We start from the raw sequence: 12,263 nt of genomic DNA on the forward strand, positions 1-12,263 counted from the left end.
TACCTGGGGAAAACCTACATGGTTTCTTGGCTCTGCTTCTCCTCTTGCTACTGTGGATTGCTGGGCATTTCTTGCTAATGCCACATTGCTGCCCGTGGAGACCAGGGATGCATTTCTGGTATTTGGGCACGAGCTCTGCAAATTATTCTGTCTAATACAGCCGTGGAGCTCAGTATCCAGAGATAGTAATAACCTTTTGTACATGAAGTATTCTCACCTGGTAGCCTCCCAGCTCAATGCTTCAGACGCTTTCTCTTTGGAAAATATCCTTTCTCTTGACTGGTTAAAGTGATTGGTTATGAAAAGTGATGTATCAACATATTCCATTCCCAGTTTTTATATCCTGCAAATTTCCAACAGGAATCATAGCGGGTCACGATAAGAATTCAATTGCAAACTTGTGGACAGAAAGGCTGTTAATGATATTTCCTTTTATTTTTGCCTCTTGTATAAATGCCGATTGCATACAGTATTCACGTATTGTGATGATATATTGAAATATATGAATAAAGAAATAAAAAAAAAAGAATTCAATTGCAGCTTAAAATTTCATAGTTCAAAGTGTTTATCAAATATGAAGGTTTTCAAGACTCATCTAAACTGAAAATAATCTTCTATACATCGGAGTTGAATTGGAATTGAGTTCCACAACTTAACTGAAAAGTAACTAAAAGAGACATCATATAAACATTTATAACAAATCTTATAACAAATCCCCGCCTCCCACTACCGGCAGAGCCGGTAGTGGGAGGCAGGGATAGTGCTGGCCAGACTTATATGGTCTGTGCCAGAGCCGGTGGTTGGAGGCAGGACTGGTGGTTGGGAGGCGGGGAATAGTGCTAGGAAGACTTATACGGTCTGTGCCAGAACCGGTGGTGGGAGGTGGGGCTGGTGGTTGGGAGGCGGGGATAGTGCTGGGCAGACTTATATGGTCTGTGCCAGAGCCGGTGGTGGGAGGCGGGACTGGTGGTTGGGAGGCAGGGATAGTGCTGGGCAGACTTATATGGTCTGTGCCAGAGCCGGTGGTGGGAGGCGGGACTGGTGGTTGGGAGGCAGGGATAGTGCTGGGCAGACTTATACGGTCTGTGCCAGAGCCGGTGGTGGGAGGCGGGACTGGTGGTTGGGAGGCGGGGATAGTGCTGGGCAGACTTATACGGTCTGTGCCAGAGCTGGTGGTGGTAGGCGGGACTGGTGGTTGGGAGGCGGGGATAGTGCTGGGCAGACTTATACAGTCTGTGCCAGAGCTGGTGGTGGGAGGCGGGACTGCTGGTTGGGAGGCGGGGATAGTGCTGGGCAGACTTATACAGTCTGTGCCAGAGCTGGTGGTGGGAGGCGGGACTGCTGGTTGGGAGGCAGGGATAGTGCTGGGCAGACTTATATGGTCTGTGCCAGAGCCGGTGGTGGGAGGCGGGACTGGTGGTTGGGAGGCGGGGAATAGTGCTGGGCAGACTTATACGGTCTGTGCCAGAACCGGTGGTGGGAGGTGGGGCTGGTGGTTGGGAGGCGGGGATAGTGCTGGGCAGACTTATATGGTCTGTGCCAGAGCCGGTGGTGGGAGGCGGGACTGGTGGTTGGGAGGCAGGGATAGTGCTGGGCAGACTTATATGGTCTGTGCCAGAGCCGGTGGTGGGAGGCGGGACTGGTGGTTGGGAGGCAGGGATAGTGCTGGGCAGACTTATACGGTCTGTGCCAGAGCCGGTGGTGGGAGGCGGGGACTGGTGGTTGGGAGGCGGGGATAGTGCTGGGCAGACTTATACGGTCTGTGCCAGAGCTGGTGGTGGTAGGCGGGACTGGTGGTTGGGAGGCGGGGATAGTGCTGGGCAGACTTATACAGTCTGTGCCAGAGCTGGTGGTGGGAGGCGGGACTGCTGGTTGGGAGGCGGGGATAGTGCTGGGCAGACTTATACAGTCTGTGCCAGAGGTGGTGGTGGGAGGCGGGACTGCTGGTTGGGAGGCAGGGATAGTGCTGGGCAGACTTATATGGTCTGTGCCAGAGCCGGTGGTGGGAGGCGGGACTGGTGGTTGGGAGGCGGGGAATAGTGCTGGGCAGACTTATACGGTCTGTGCCAGAACCGGTGGTGGGAGGTGGGGCTGGTGGTTGGGAGGCGGGGATAGTGCTGGGCAGACTTATATGGTCTGTGCCAGAGCCGGTGGTGGGAGGCGGGACTGGTGGTTGGGAGGCAGGGATAGTGCTGGGCAGACTTATATGGTCTGTGCCAGAGCCGGTGGTGGGAGGCGGGACTGGTGGTTGGGAGGCAGGGATAGTGCTGGGCAGACTTATACGGTCTGTGCCAGAGCCGGTGGTGGGAGGCGGGACTGGTGGTTGGGAGGCGGGGATAGTGCTGGGCAGACTTATACGGTCTGTGCCAGAGCTGGTGGTGGTAGGCGGGACTGGTGGTTGGGAGGCGGGGATAGTGCTGGGCAGACTTATACGGTCTGTGCCAGAGCTGGTGGTGGGAGGCGGGACTGCTGGTTGGGAGGCGGGGATAGTGCTGGGCAGACTTATACAGTCTGTGCCAGAGCTGGTGGTGGGAGGCGGGACTGCTGGTTGGGAGGCAGGGATAGTGCTGGGCAGACTTATACGGTCTGTGCCCTGAAAAGGACAGGTACAAATCAAGGTAAGGTATACACAAAAAGTGGCACATGTGAGTTTATCTTGTTGGGCAGACTGGATGGACTGTGCAGGTCTTTTTCTGCCGTCATCTACTATCTTACTATGTTACTATGTTCTTATAATTATTGTTCACTTCATCATCTGTCTTGCTTGAGTTACATTAGCCTAACAGCAAGAACAGGTGCTATTCTCACTAAGTGTTCATAGAATTTTTCTTCTTTTTTTTCTTTTTTTTGCTCACGCCATATTCAAATATTGTCGCAAGGTGAGCCACATTCAGTTACACGAGCTAATTCCCTGTTCCCAGAGGGGTAACAATTTAAGGGGCCCTTTTACTAAACTGCGGCAAAAAGTGGCCTGCAGCAGTGCGAACACGTCTTTTGTGCGCACTTTCGGGCTACTTTTTCGGCATCCTGGAAAAAGGGCCTTTTTTTTAAGGGGACGGAAAATGGACATGCAGCAAAATAAAAACCCAGTGTGCGTCCGTTTTCAGCCTGAGACCTTACCGCCAACCGTTGACTTAGCGGTAAGGTCTCGCGTGCTACCCGAGCAGTAGGCAAGACTTCTACGGTCTGTGTCCTGAAAATGGCAGATACAAATCAAGGTAAGGTATACACAAGAAGTAGCACATATGAGTTTATCTTGTTGGACAGACTGGATGGACCATGCAGGTCTTTTTCTGCCATCATCTACTATGTTACTATGTTATGTATGTGAGCCCTTACCGATAGATCAATTTTTTGTCTATTAGATTGTAAGCTCTTTGAGCAGGGACTGTCTTTCTTCTATGTTTGTGCAGCGCTGCGTATGCCTTGTAGCGCTATAGAAATGCTAAATAGTAGTAGTAGTAGTAGTAGGATGGCATTAAGGGCTTATGCCGTAAATAGGCAGGCGTTGGTTTCAATTTTACCTCAAGCTCTTTCCCCGGCCCATTGAAAAAAAAGCCCTTTTTTTCCAGACGTGGTAAAAACTGGCCCAGCGCGCGCCTGAGAGTTTTTATGTTGGATAGTGGCAGTGCTCTGAGGCAGGCTTCAGGGACTGTGTTGGTTAAGGCTGTGCAGTATTTCATTTAAGACTAAGCTCAGAGGCAGGGTTTGTCTCTTGAAAGCACTCCGGTAGTAATGGGTCTCTAATGAGCTGAGCTGGACAGTTAATGGAAGGACTGATCACCAGAATGATAACCCCCCCCCCCCCCCCCCCCCCCATGCTGAGAATTCACTTGAAAGGAGGAACATGCCCTGTAGCGTGTGCGATGAAAAGCAGAGATTAGGAAATTGCTACCCATACCATAGGCTTTGGATCTGGAATGGCAGCCATGGTAACCACAGAGCGTGAGATGCTGCCAGAAAACTGACTGCTTCTTTTGCTGCAAGAAACAACCCTTGCAAATTATTCCCTGTTTCATTTTGGATGTGAAACCCTGGGAAAAAAAAGAGGCAATTGTTCTAACCAAAAATTGCAGCAGATAAGTACATAAGTGTAGCCATAATGGGGCAGACCGAAGGTCCATCAAACCCAGTATCCTGCTTCCAGCAGTGGCCAATCCAGGTTACAAGTACCTGGCAGAATCCCAAAGAGTGGCAGGAGTGAATACCAGTCACTCCTGCTGGTATCCAGCAGCTCCTTAAGTTCAATATGGCTCCCACAACCCCTCATGGCAGCTTTCAGTAGTACACAGATACCGTGAGCTGGTAGCCACATTGAAGGAACTGCCACTAGGGGCAGGAGTGAGTGGCATTTGCTCCTGCCCCCATCGCCCCCCTCTAGACCACCAATGGCAGGAGGTAGGCCCCTGGGGGGAGGGGGGGCTTATGGAGCCCTTGGGAATTGGGAGAGCGTTCTGGTGGGGTGGTAATGGGATGGGATGGAGGAGAGGGAATGATGACAGGAAGGAGAAGGGTTTCCTCAGGGGGAAGAATGCTGGGTACTTGCATAACTACTGTCTTATACAGGCCCTGGCGGAATATCAGCAGGGACCTGCATAAGCTCTGACGGCCAGGGCAGTGTACATTAGCCTCAGTAGCAGGGCTTCTTTTGAGGGGGAACTTGGGGGTACTGAGTACCGGCACCTTTTCCGTTGTCTGCTAAAATTGACCCAAGGACCCCAAGTTGTTTTTTGTTTTTTTTTAATAATTTATTTATAATTTTTTCATTTTACAAGGATCACTTGCAAAACAGTAAAACAGAGATGATTGTACATTAAAACAATATTAGAAGAAAACAATTTCAACAAGTTAAATGGATTTTATACAATCTTTCTCTTTCTTAGACCACAAAATAAATAGGGAGAGTGAAACAAGACAAGGAGATCAATTTAAGCAACAGCAAACAAAGAAAACGTGGTATTAACCCGATTATCCCCAGTTATTATTTATCTAAATCGTTATTCCACATTGATCATCTGGTTGGTTTCTTCAAGACCATAACTGTGCATAGCCCATCAATTTCATTGGAAAGATACTTATTGTCCAATATTAGTGAAAGTAATACACCTGATTTCATTTTTTTCCCTTTTAAAACCAGAAATTGTTTAACAATACAAACCCTTGAATCTCCAATCCAATTCCCGCTGATTAAAGTAATCCCAGTTTCACAGGCTCCACTCCTTTTGAATTAATATATTAAGAGGAATCATTTCAGAAGGGAAAAAAAACATTAGGAGTCATACCCGGAACTCTGGGAAAACAACAATCTCGATATTAATCATCTGTAACAATATTCATTTTGTTCAAATTTTTCTGGTCTTTTATCATTTTCAAATCTTAAACCGTTTCCTACTTCAGTAGAACTTCATTTGCTGTATATTCTCAAAGGATTCGATTAGATTATCCTTGTGGCTCATTAACAAGACTATATCTGAAGCAAAGTCATTCTCTACCACCGTCAGGTCCTGGAGCACCCTCCAGATGACATTCAATGCAACCTCCACGGGAGCCAAAAACTCCAAGCTGATAACTCTTAAGGGTTTAGGAGTAGCACCTCCGACACGGGTTCAGCTGTAAACGACTTCCGTTTCAGCATACACTCCTGACTCACTCCTCCACTCCTTTGGGCATGGTGGTTAAATGATTTTGAGCGATGAAGTTGTTTCCAGGTCCAAGAGCATCGACGCTCCTTCGTCGGCGCTAATCAAAGGACTCATCAACCCAGTCATCTATGGGCAGCTCGTCACACAGCGGTCCCACACTTGCTGCACAGGGGACAAAACACTGGTCATCGGCGGCTGACCCCCCATTGTCCCCTTCCTCTGTTAAGGCAACTGCAATGCAGAGGGGAAATTTCAAGTGAACAAAAACTGAACTTCAGAGGACACCTGGGCCGTTGAGTGTACGAGCTTCAGGTCACCATCTTTCCCCTCTCCCTAATTTGGGACACTCTTTGTCTGGTTTCTCCTCAGAGGCCTGTCTGATATGGGTAACCCTTCAGCATAACCCTCTGAGTCATTGAAACACGGAAGCCCCTCCACCACTTACAAGGTGGTGTCCCTTCGGAAGGGTGACCCCAAGTTTTAATGGAAGAGCTCAGGCTCTACACACCAATTCTGCCTTGTCATAGATTCTGTGACTGGTTGCAGGGGGCCTGGCTATTGTGGGGTGGGTCCCTCAGTGATCACCCCACCCCTGAAGGGTGGCCTGGCATTTGAGCACTTGAGCATTTGAGTAACTGCTACATTCTTTTTTAAGGGGACGGAAAATGGACGTGCAGCAAAATAAAAACCCAGTGTGCGTCCGTTTTCGGCCTGAGACCTTACCGCCAACCGTTGACTTAGCACGGGCTTTCTATATGCCGAAACACGGTGCCATGTTGAGTCTCGATATTTTATGTTTTACGGAATAAATGTGACTTGTTGAACCTGTGTCCTTAGCTTTGAACCTACTGCGGGGTGCAGACAGAATTATCAGTTCACTTTGGTAGGATTAGCCAGTTCCAGGGGCGTAGGCAGACCTGACATTTTGGGTGGGCCCAGAGTTAACCTGGGTGGGGCCTTCTCACCCCCACCCCTAACCCTGTACATACATACAATATAGTTTGTTTGTTTTTTTTAAATGACCCGTCTGCCTATTTCTCTCTGAACCCCATACCCCTGTCCTACCTCAGAGCCGTTGTCCGTACCAATTCCTATAGGCAAACTGCACCGGCCCTGCAGGCTTATACCAAGAAGTGACATCATTGAGGGTAGGACATGATAGAGAGAAGCCTGCAGGGCAGGTGCAGGATGCCACCTGCAGTCTCTGAGGTAGACTGGGAGGGGGGTAGAGAGACAGGCAGATGCCAGGCCACACGTGGAGAAGAGGGCGAGAGAGTAGTGAGGCGCTGCCACTGAAGACTTTTGGGGGCCTCATGGGCTGCTGACTGGGTGGGTCTGAGGCAAGAATGGGTGGACCTGTGCCCACCCAGGCCCACCCTTAGCTACGCCACTGGCCAGTTCATTCTAAAACTGATTAGCACTTACGGTTTGCTGATCTTAATGATGAGACTCAGGTAGACTGAGCTCGTACATTGACTTCTTGATCGGGATCTTGTTATGCTGTAACAAGATCCTCAGGGCTCCAGCAGAAATGATAGCTGCTATAATCCTCCAGCCTTAAGATGTTCCTGAACCTCAGAGTTTGAGACCAGGTCACCTTGCTGGCATTTATAATGATAGCCCAGTCTCTCTCCTCTCTCTCTCCCTCCCTCCTTCCCTCTCCTATCTGCCGATAAAATGGTTGCTGAGGGGCTTCTCACTCTCTAGCATCCGATACAGGTCAGAAACTTCTCATTTCTGGTTCTTATGACTTATATTTCACTTATTAACTCTGGTAATATACTAGTCTGGGTGACGTGGAGGGGCATTTTCGAATGGGACATCTAAGTTGTGATTGGACGTCCCTGCAAAACGTAGAAATCCAGGGTCGGGGAAACCCGTATTTTGAAACAAGATGGAAGTCCATCTTTCATTTCAAAAATACCTTCAGAGACGTCCAAATCTTTAAATTTGGACGTCCCTAGATTTGGTCGTCCCTAGACATGGACATTTCTGACTTTCGGCAATTTTCGAAACCAAAGACGTCCATGTCAAAAACAGCCAAATGCAAGCCATTTGGGCGTGGGAGGAGTCAGTATTTCTAGTGCACTGGTCCCCCTGACATGCCAGGACACCAACCGGGCACCCTAGGGGGCACTGCAGTGGACTTCATAAATTGCTCCCAGAAACATAGCTCCCTTACCTTGTGTGCTGAGCCCCCCAACCCCCCCCCCCCCAAAACCTACTACCCACAACTGTACACCACTACCATAGCCCTTACAGGTGAAGGGGGCCCCTATATATGGGTATAGTGGGTTTGTGGTGGGTTTTGGAGAGCTCACTGTTCCCTCCACAAATGTAACAGGTAGGGGGGGTACAAGCCTGGGTCCACCTGTCTGAAGTGCACTGCACCCACTAAAACTGCTCCAAGGACCTGCATTCGCTGTCATGGACCTGAGTATGATATCTGAGGCTGGCACGACATATTTTGAAAGATGTTTTTTGAGGGTGGGAGGGGGTTAGTGACCACGGCAGAGTAACGGGAGGTCATCCCCGATTCTTTCCGGTGGTCATCTTGTCATTTCGGGCACCTTTTTGTGCCTTACTCGTAAGAAAAACAGGTCCAGGTGAAAACGTCCAAGTGTTCGTCAGGGACGTCCTTGTTTTTTTCGATTATGGGTCAAGGCCGTCCAAGTGTTAGGCACGCCCAAGTCCTGCCTTTGCTACGCCTCTGGCACGCCTCCTTGAACTTTGGCCATCCTTGCGACGGAGTGCAGTTGGAGACGTCCTAAATCGGGTTTCGATTATACCGATTTGGACGTCCCTGGGAGAAGGACGTCCATCTTCCGATTTATGTCGCAAGATGGACGTCCTTCTCTTTTGAAAATGAGCCCAATAGCATTCAGGCTCCACTCTCTGAGACCTATATTGATAAAATTTGGCTTGGTGGTTCTCCATAGCTGGTAGTTTGAAAGGAAATTGTAAAAGTAAAGTTTGATATAAAAATTGGGAAGAGGCTATTTTTGCATTATAGACATATCTATGCTTAAATATGCCAGTTGTTCTGAGGATCCCTAAACATTTATAAGTAGTAGAAGATGAATAATCTAATGAATAAAATTGCCACTTAACAAATGAGTATACCAGTGACATTCTCTGCTTAGAAACAGAGAATAACAGCAAGGAAAGACTGTGAGGTCATTTAATTCCTGGTGCATAGCCACAAAAAGACATCAGTTAATCTTTGGCTTTCCTTCACGTCTTTGCTTCCAAGGATCCTCTGTGCTTATCCCACCCTTTCTTGAACTCAGTATTCCTATAGCTTGTTTTCTGGTCCTGTTGACCACAGGCCAATCAACAAGTAAACCAACAAGGCTAGCCAAAGACCAGCTAGTTGGCAACCCCTTTCCTGCTCCCCTTTTCAAAGTAAAGGGAGTAGGGATGGGGCATTTAGGATGAGCAAAATCAGGGCCAGTATTAGACACATTGAGGCCCAGAGCAGAAACCAACCTATGCCAGGTGCCCTGAAGCTCTGACTCAGTGAGCTCACTTACCTTCACCATGGAGGACCCTTTCATAGTAACATAGTAAATGATGGCAGAGAAAGAGCAACATGACCCATCAAGCCTGCCCAGAAAGGTTGTTGGGGGTTGTACCTGCCACACAAAGTAGGTTACTTTCTCTTTGATTTCATAGAAGTGGAAACGTAATTACATGCTTGGCTTAAGTCTTCTTGACCCACCGTGAATATCGCACTCCTTCTTGAATTCCAGTGCCATTTTTGCTTCCACTACCTCTTTCGGGAGCTGTAGAAGTCCTGGACATTTGTCCTCTTCAAGCCCTCCTTGCTAATCCTGCACCTGAAATTGTTACTCATAGGATGCTGGAAAGTTCTCTGGTTTGGGTTGCCTAATTCTGTCCCTTTGTCTCTAACAGGAGGAGCACAAGCAGTTGGACAGTATGCTGGGCTTTCATGTGACCTCCATGCTCTGCGTTCCCGTCATCAGCAGGGCCACATTGCAGGTGGTGGCCCTGGCCTGTGCCTTCAACAAGCAAGGAGGACAGTAAGTGTGACCCTTCTTCATTGCTTGGCCTTGTGACCACTCATCTAGAAACTCAAAGTTCAGTTAAGTGTCTTCATATATTTGCAGGATAGACAGATCCAGTGTTATCTCCAAACCCACCATATATAAAGGACTTGTAGTATCTTCATTTCAACTGATTTTTCTTATGTAACTCCTCACCTAGGTTCATCTGTAGATAAGAGGTTATCGTTGCCGGAGAACGTGGTGAAGGTGGTTAGGTTAGCAGAGTTTAAAAAGGGGTTAGACGGTTTCCTAAAGAACAAGTCCATAAACCACTACTAAATGGACTTGGGAAAAATCCACAATTCCAGGAATAACACGTATAGAATGTCTGTACGTTTGGGAAGCTCACCAGGTGCCCTTGGCCTGGATTGCCCGCTGTCGTGGACAGGATGCTGGGCTCGATGGACACTTGGTCTTTTCCCAGTGTGGCATTACTTATGTTACTGCTAGATGCCAGACTGAATAGGGCCAATGTAATAAGCTGCACTGTTCTTTGGAGTTGAGACCACTATGTCCTACCTCTGGCCAGTGGCGTAGCTAGGTGGGGCCACGGGGGCCTGGGGCCCCCCAAATTTGCTCTGGGCCCCTGGTTTGCGGCATCGCTGCCGCCACATTGCCTGCCCCGCTCTCTCTTCCCCTCACGTTGGGCACGCTCCTTTTAGTGAAATTGAGTTTCACTAAAAAGAGCGCACCGGATGTGAGGGGAAGAGAGAGCAGGGCAGGCAATGCAGCGGCACTGGAGACCAGTGCTGGACGAAGTCTTCAGCAACCCCCACCAGCCAAGGTTGGAGTTGAGACCACTGCCAGTGCCTCACAAACTGAGTTCGATTCCCGGCACAGGCAGCTCCTTGTGACTCTGGGCAAGTCACTTAACCCTCCATTGCCTGCCGCATTGAGCCTGCCATGAGTGGGAAAACGTGCGGGGTACAAATGTAACAAAAAAAAAAAAAAAGGTATTTGCCTACACTACCGCAAGCCGTTTTTCAGCGCACCTTTGTAAAAGGACCCTTCTGAGCGCTGTTTATAGAATAACGCTCAGCACAACATTTTATCGGCACTGATTTTTCGCCACCGTATATAGAATTTTGGCCTAAATGTACTCCTGATCATGCTTAGAACAGCAGGGAGACTACAGACCCATCATGCAATACGGCAATACTCGACTAATCTGCCCTGTGAAAAGGGAGAGCCAAGGAGGCAACAAGCCTCACTCTTTGCCCAAGGTTAAATACACTCGTTATGCTTATTTCTAATGAAAAGAGACTTTCCTTTGTTATAGCTGGCGAGTCCCAATTTTACAAAAGCCTTATCTTCCTAAAGGCTTTGCTGTATTTATCCTGTTAGCTAATCGTTGAAGTACTGGCTTTGGATTTATAAAGCTAATAAAAAGTTACTTTGTATATGTCACAAAGAAAGGATAAATGTTTGGTGCAGCGTATATAATTTCCTGAGCTATTATGGCGGCTGGAGTCTCAGGATATGCTACTCTGGTCCCTGTATTCAGTATGACTATATTTTCATTTCTTTGAAATATTAATAACAATGATAATAATAATAATATTGTGTATATATACAGGGCTGGCTCAGGAGACTGTAGCATCCTCAGCCAACTTTTGCTTCAGCATCTCCCCTAACCCTCACCTGTGATCCAGTATCTCTTCTTCCACTCCCCCCCCCCCCCCCGCTTATAATTCAGTATCTCCCCCTATCTCTCAAGCCTCCCCCTTCCACCAGTGATAGAGGGTACCAAAATCCCAGACTTGACATATCTCTCTCTCTCTCTTCCATCCCACTCCACCCGGAGTCCAGCATCCCCTCCCCCCTCCCCCCCCAATCTACCTTAAAACTCCTAGAGGGCAGTGGCAGCGATTCACACATGCTGTCTGCACCCTGTTCCTCTGCCGTGTGCTGCCCCACCAGAAACAGGAAATTGCCTCAGAGGGGGTGGGATGCAACAGAGAGAAGGCTCTAGGCTGGGTGCAAGACAGCCTATGTGAATCACTGCCGGTGCCCTCTAGGAGTCTGAGGGCAGAAGGAGGTGGGCCTTCAGAGATGGGGGACACCAGACCACGAGTGGGAGGGGTAGGAAAGAGAGAGACGGAGAGATGCCAGACTGGAGTTTGGTGCCTTTTATCACAGGTGCCCTTAGCCAGTGCCTCACAAAGATACATACACAGATAATGACGGCAAAGTATAATATTTAAAACTTCATATAATATTCCTCTAATCCAGTCTTGAAAGGGAAAGGAAATGGGACTTGACATACCACATTTTGGTGGTTTTTGCAATTACATTCAAAGCGGTTTACATACATTCAGGTACTTATTTTGTACCAGGGGCAATGGATGGTTAAGTGACTTCCCCAGAGTCACAAGGAGCTGCAGTGGGAATTAAACCCACTTCCCCAGGATCAAAGGCCACTGTACTAACCACTGGGCTACTCCTCCACTACCAAAAGTCCCTTTAGAATCTCAAATAGTAGTAACGTTCTAAGTAGAATCTCAAATAGGGAAAGGGAAATGGGACTTGCATCACGTTCAAAGTATGTACCCTA

The 12,263-nt window shown here is 48.4% G+C and overlaps 1 protein-coding gene across 1 annotated transcript in view; it reads left to right on the forward strand.

Moving 5' to 3' along the window:
• PDE2A (phosphodiesterase 2A) overlaps positions 1-12,263 on the forward strand; it is a 687,803-nt gene that overhangs the window by 519,879 nt on the left and 155,661 nt on the right. Inside the window, exon 12 of the mRNA XM_030199986.1 lies at positions 9,558-9,685. Within this exon, the coding sequence (XP_030055846.1) occupies positions 9,558-9,685 (128 nt within the window). The remainder of the gene's footprint in view (positions 1-9,557; positions 9,686-12,263) is intronic.

The sequence above is a fragment of the Microcaecilia unicolor genome, chromosome 4 (assembly GCF_901765095.1).
Source record: "Microcaecilia unicolor chromosome 4, aMicUni1.1, whole genome shotgun sequence".
Taxonomy (NCBI): Eukaryota; Metazoa; Chordata; class Amphibia; order Gymnophiona; family Siphonopidae; genus Microcaecilia; species Microcaecilia unicolor.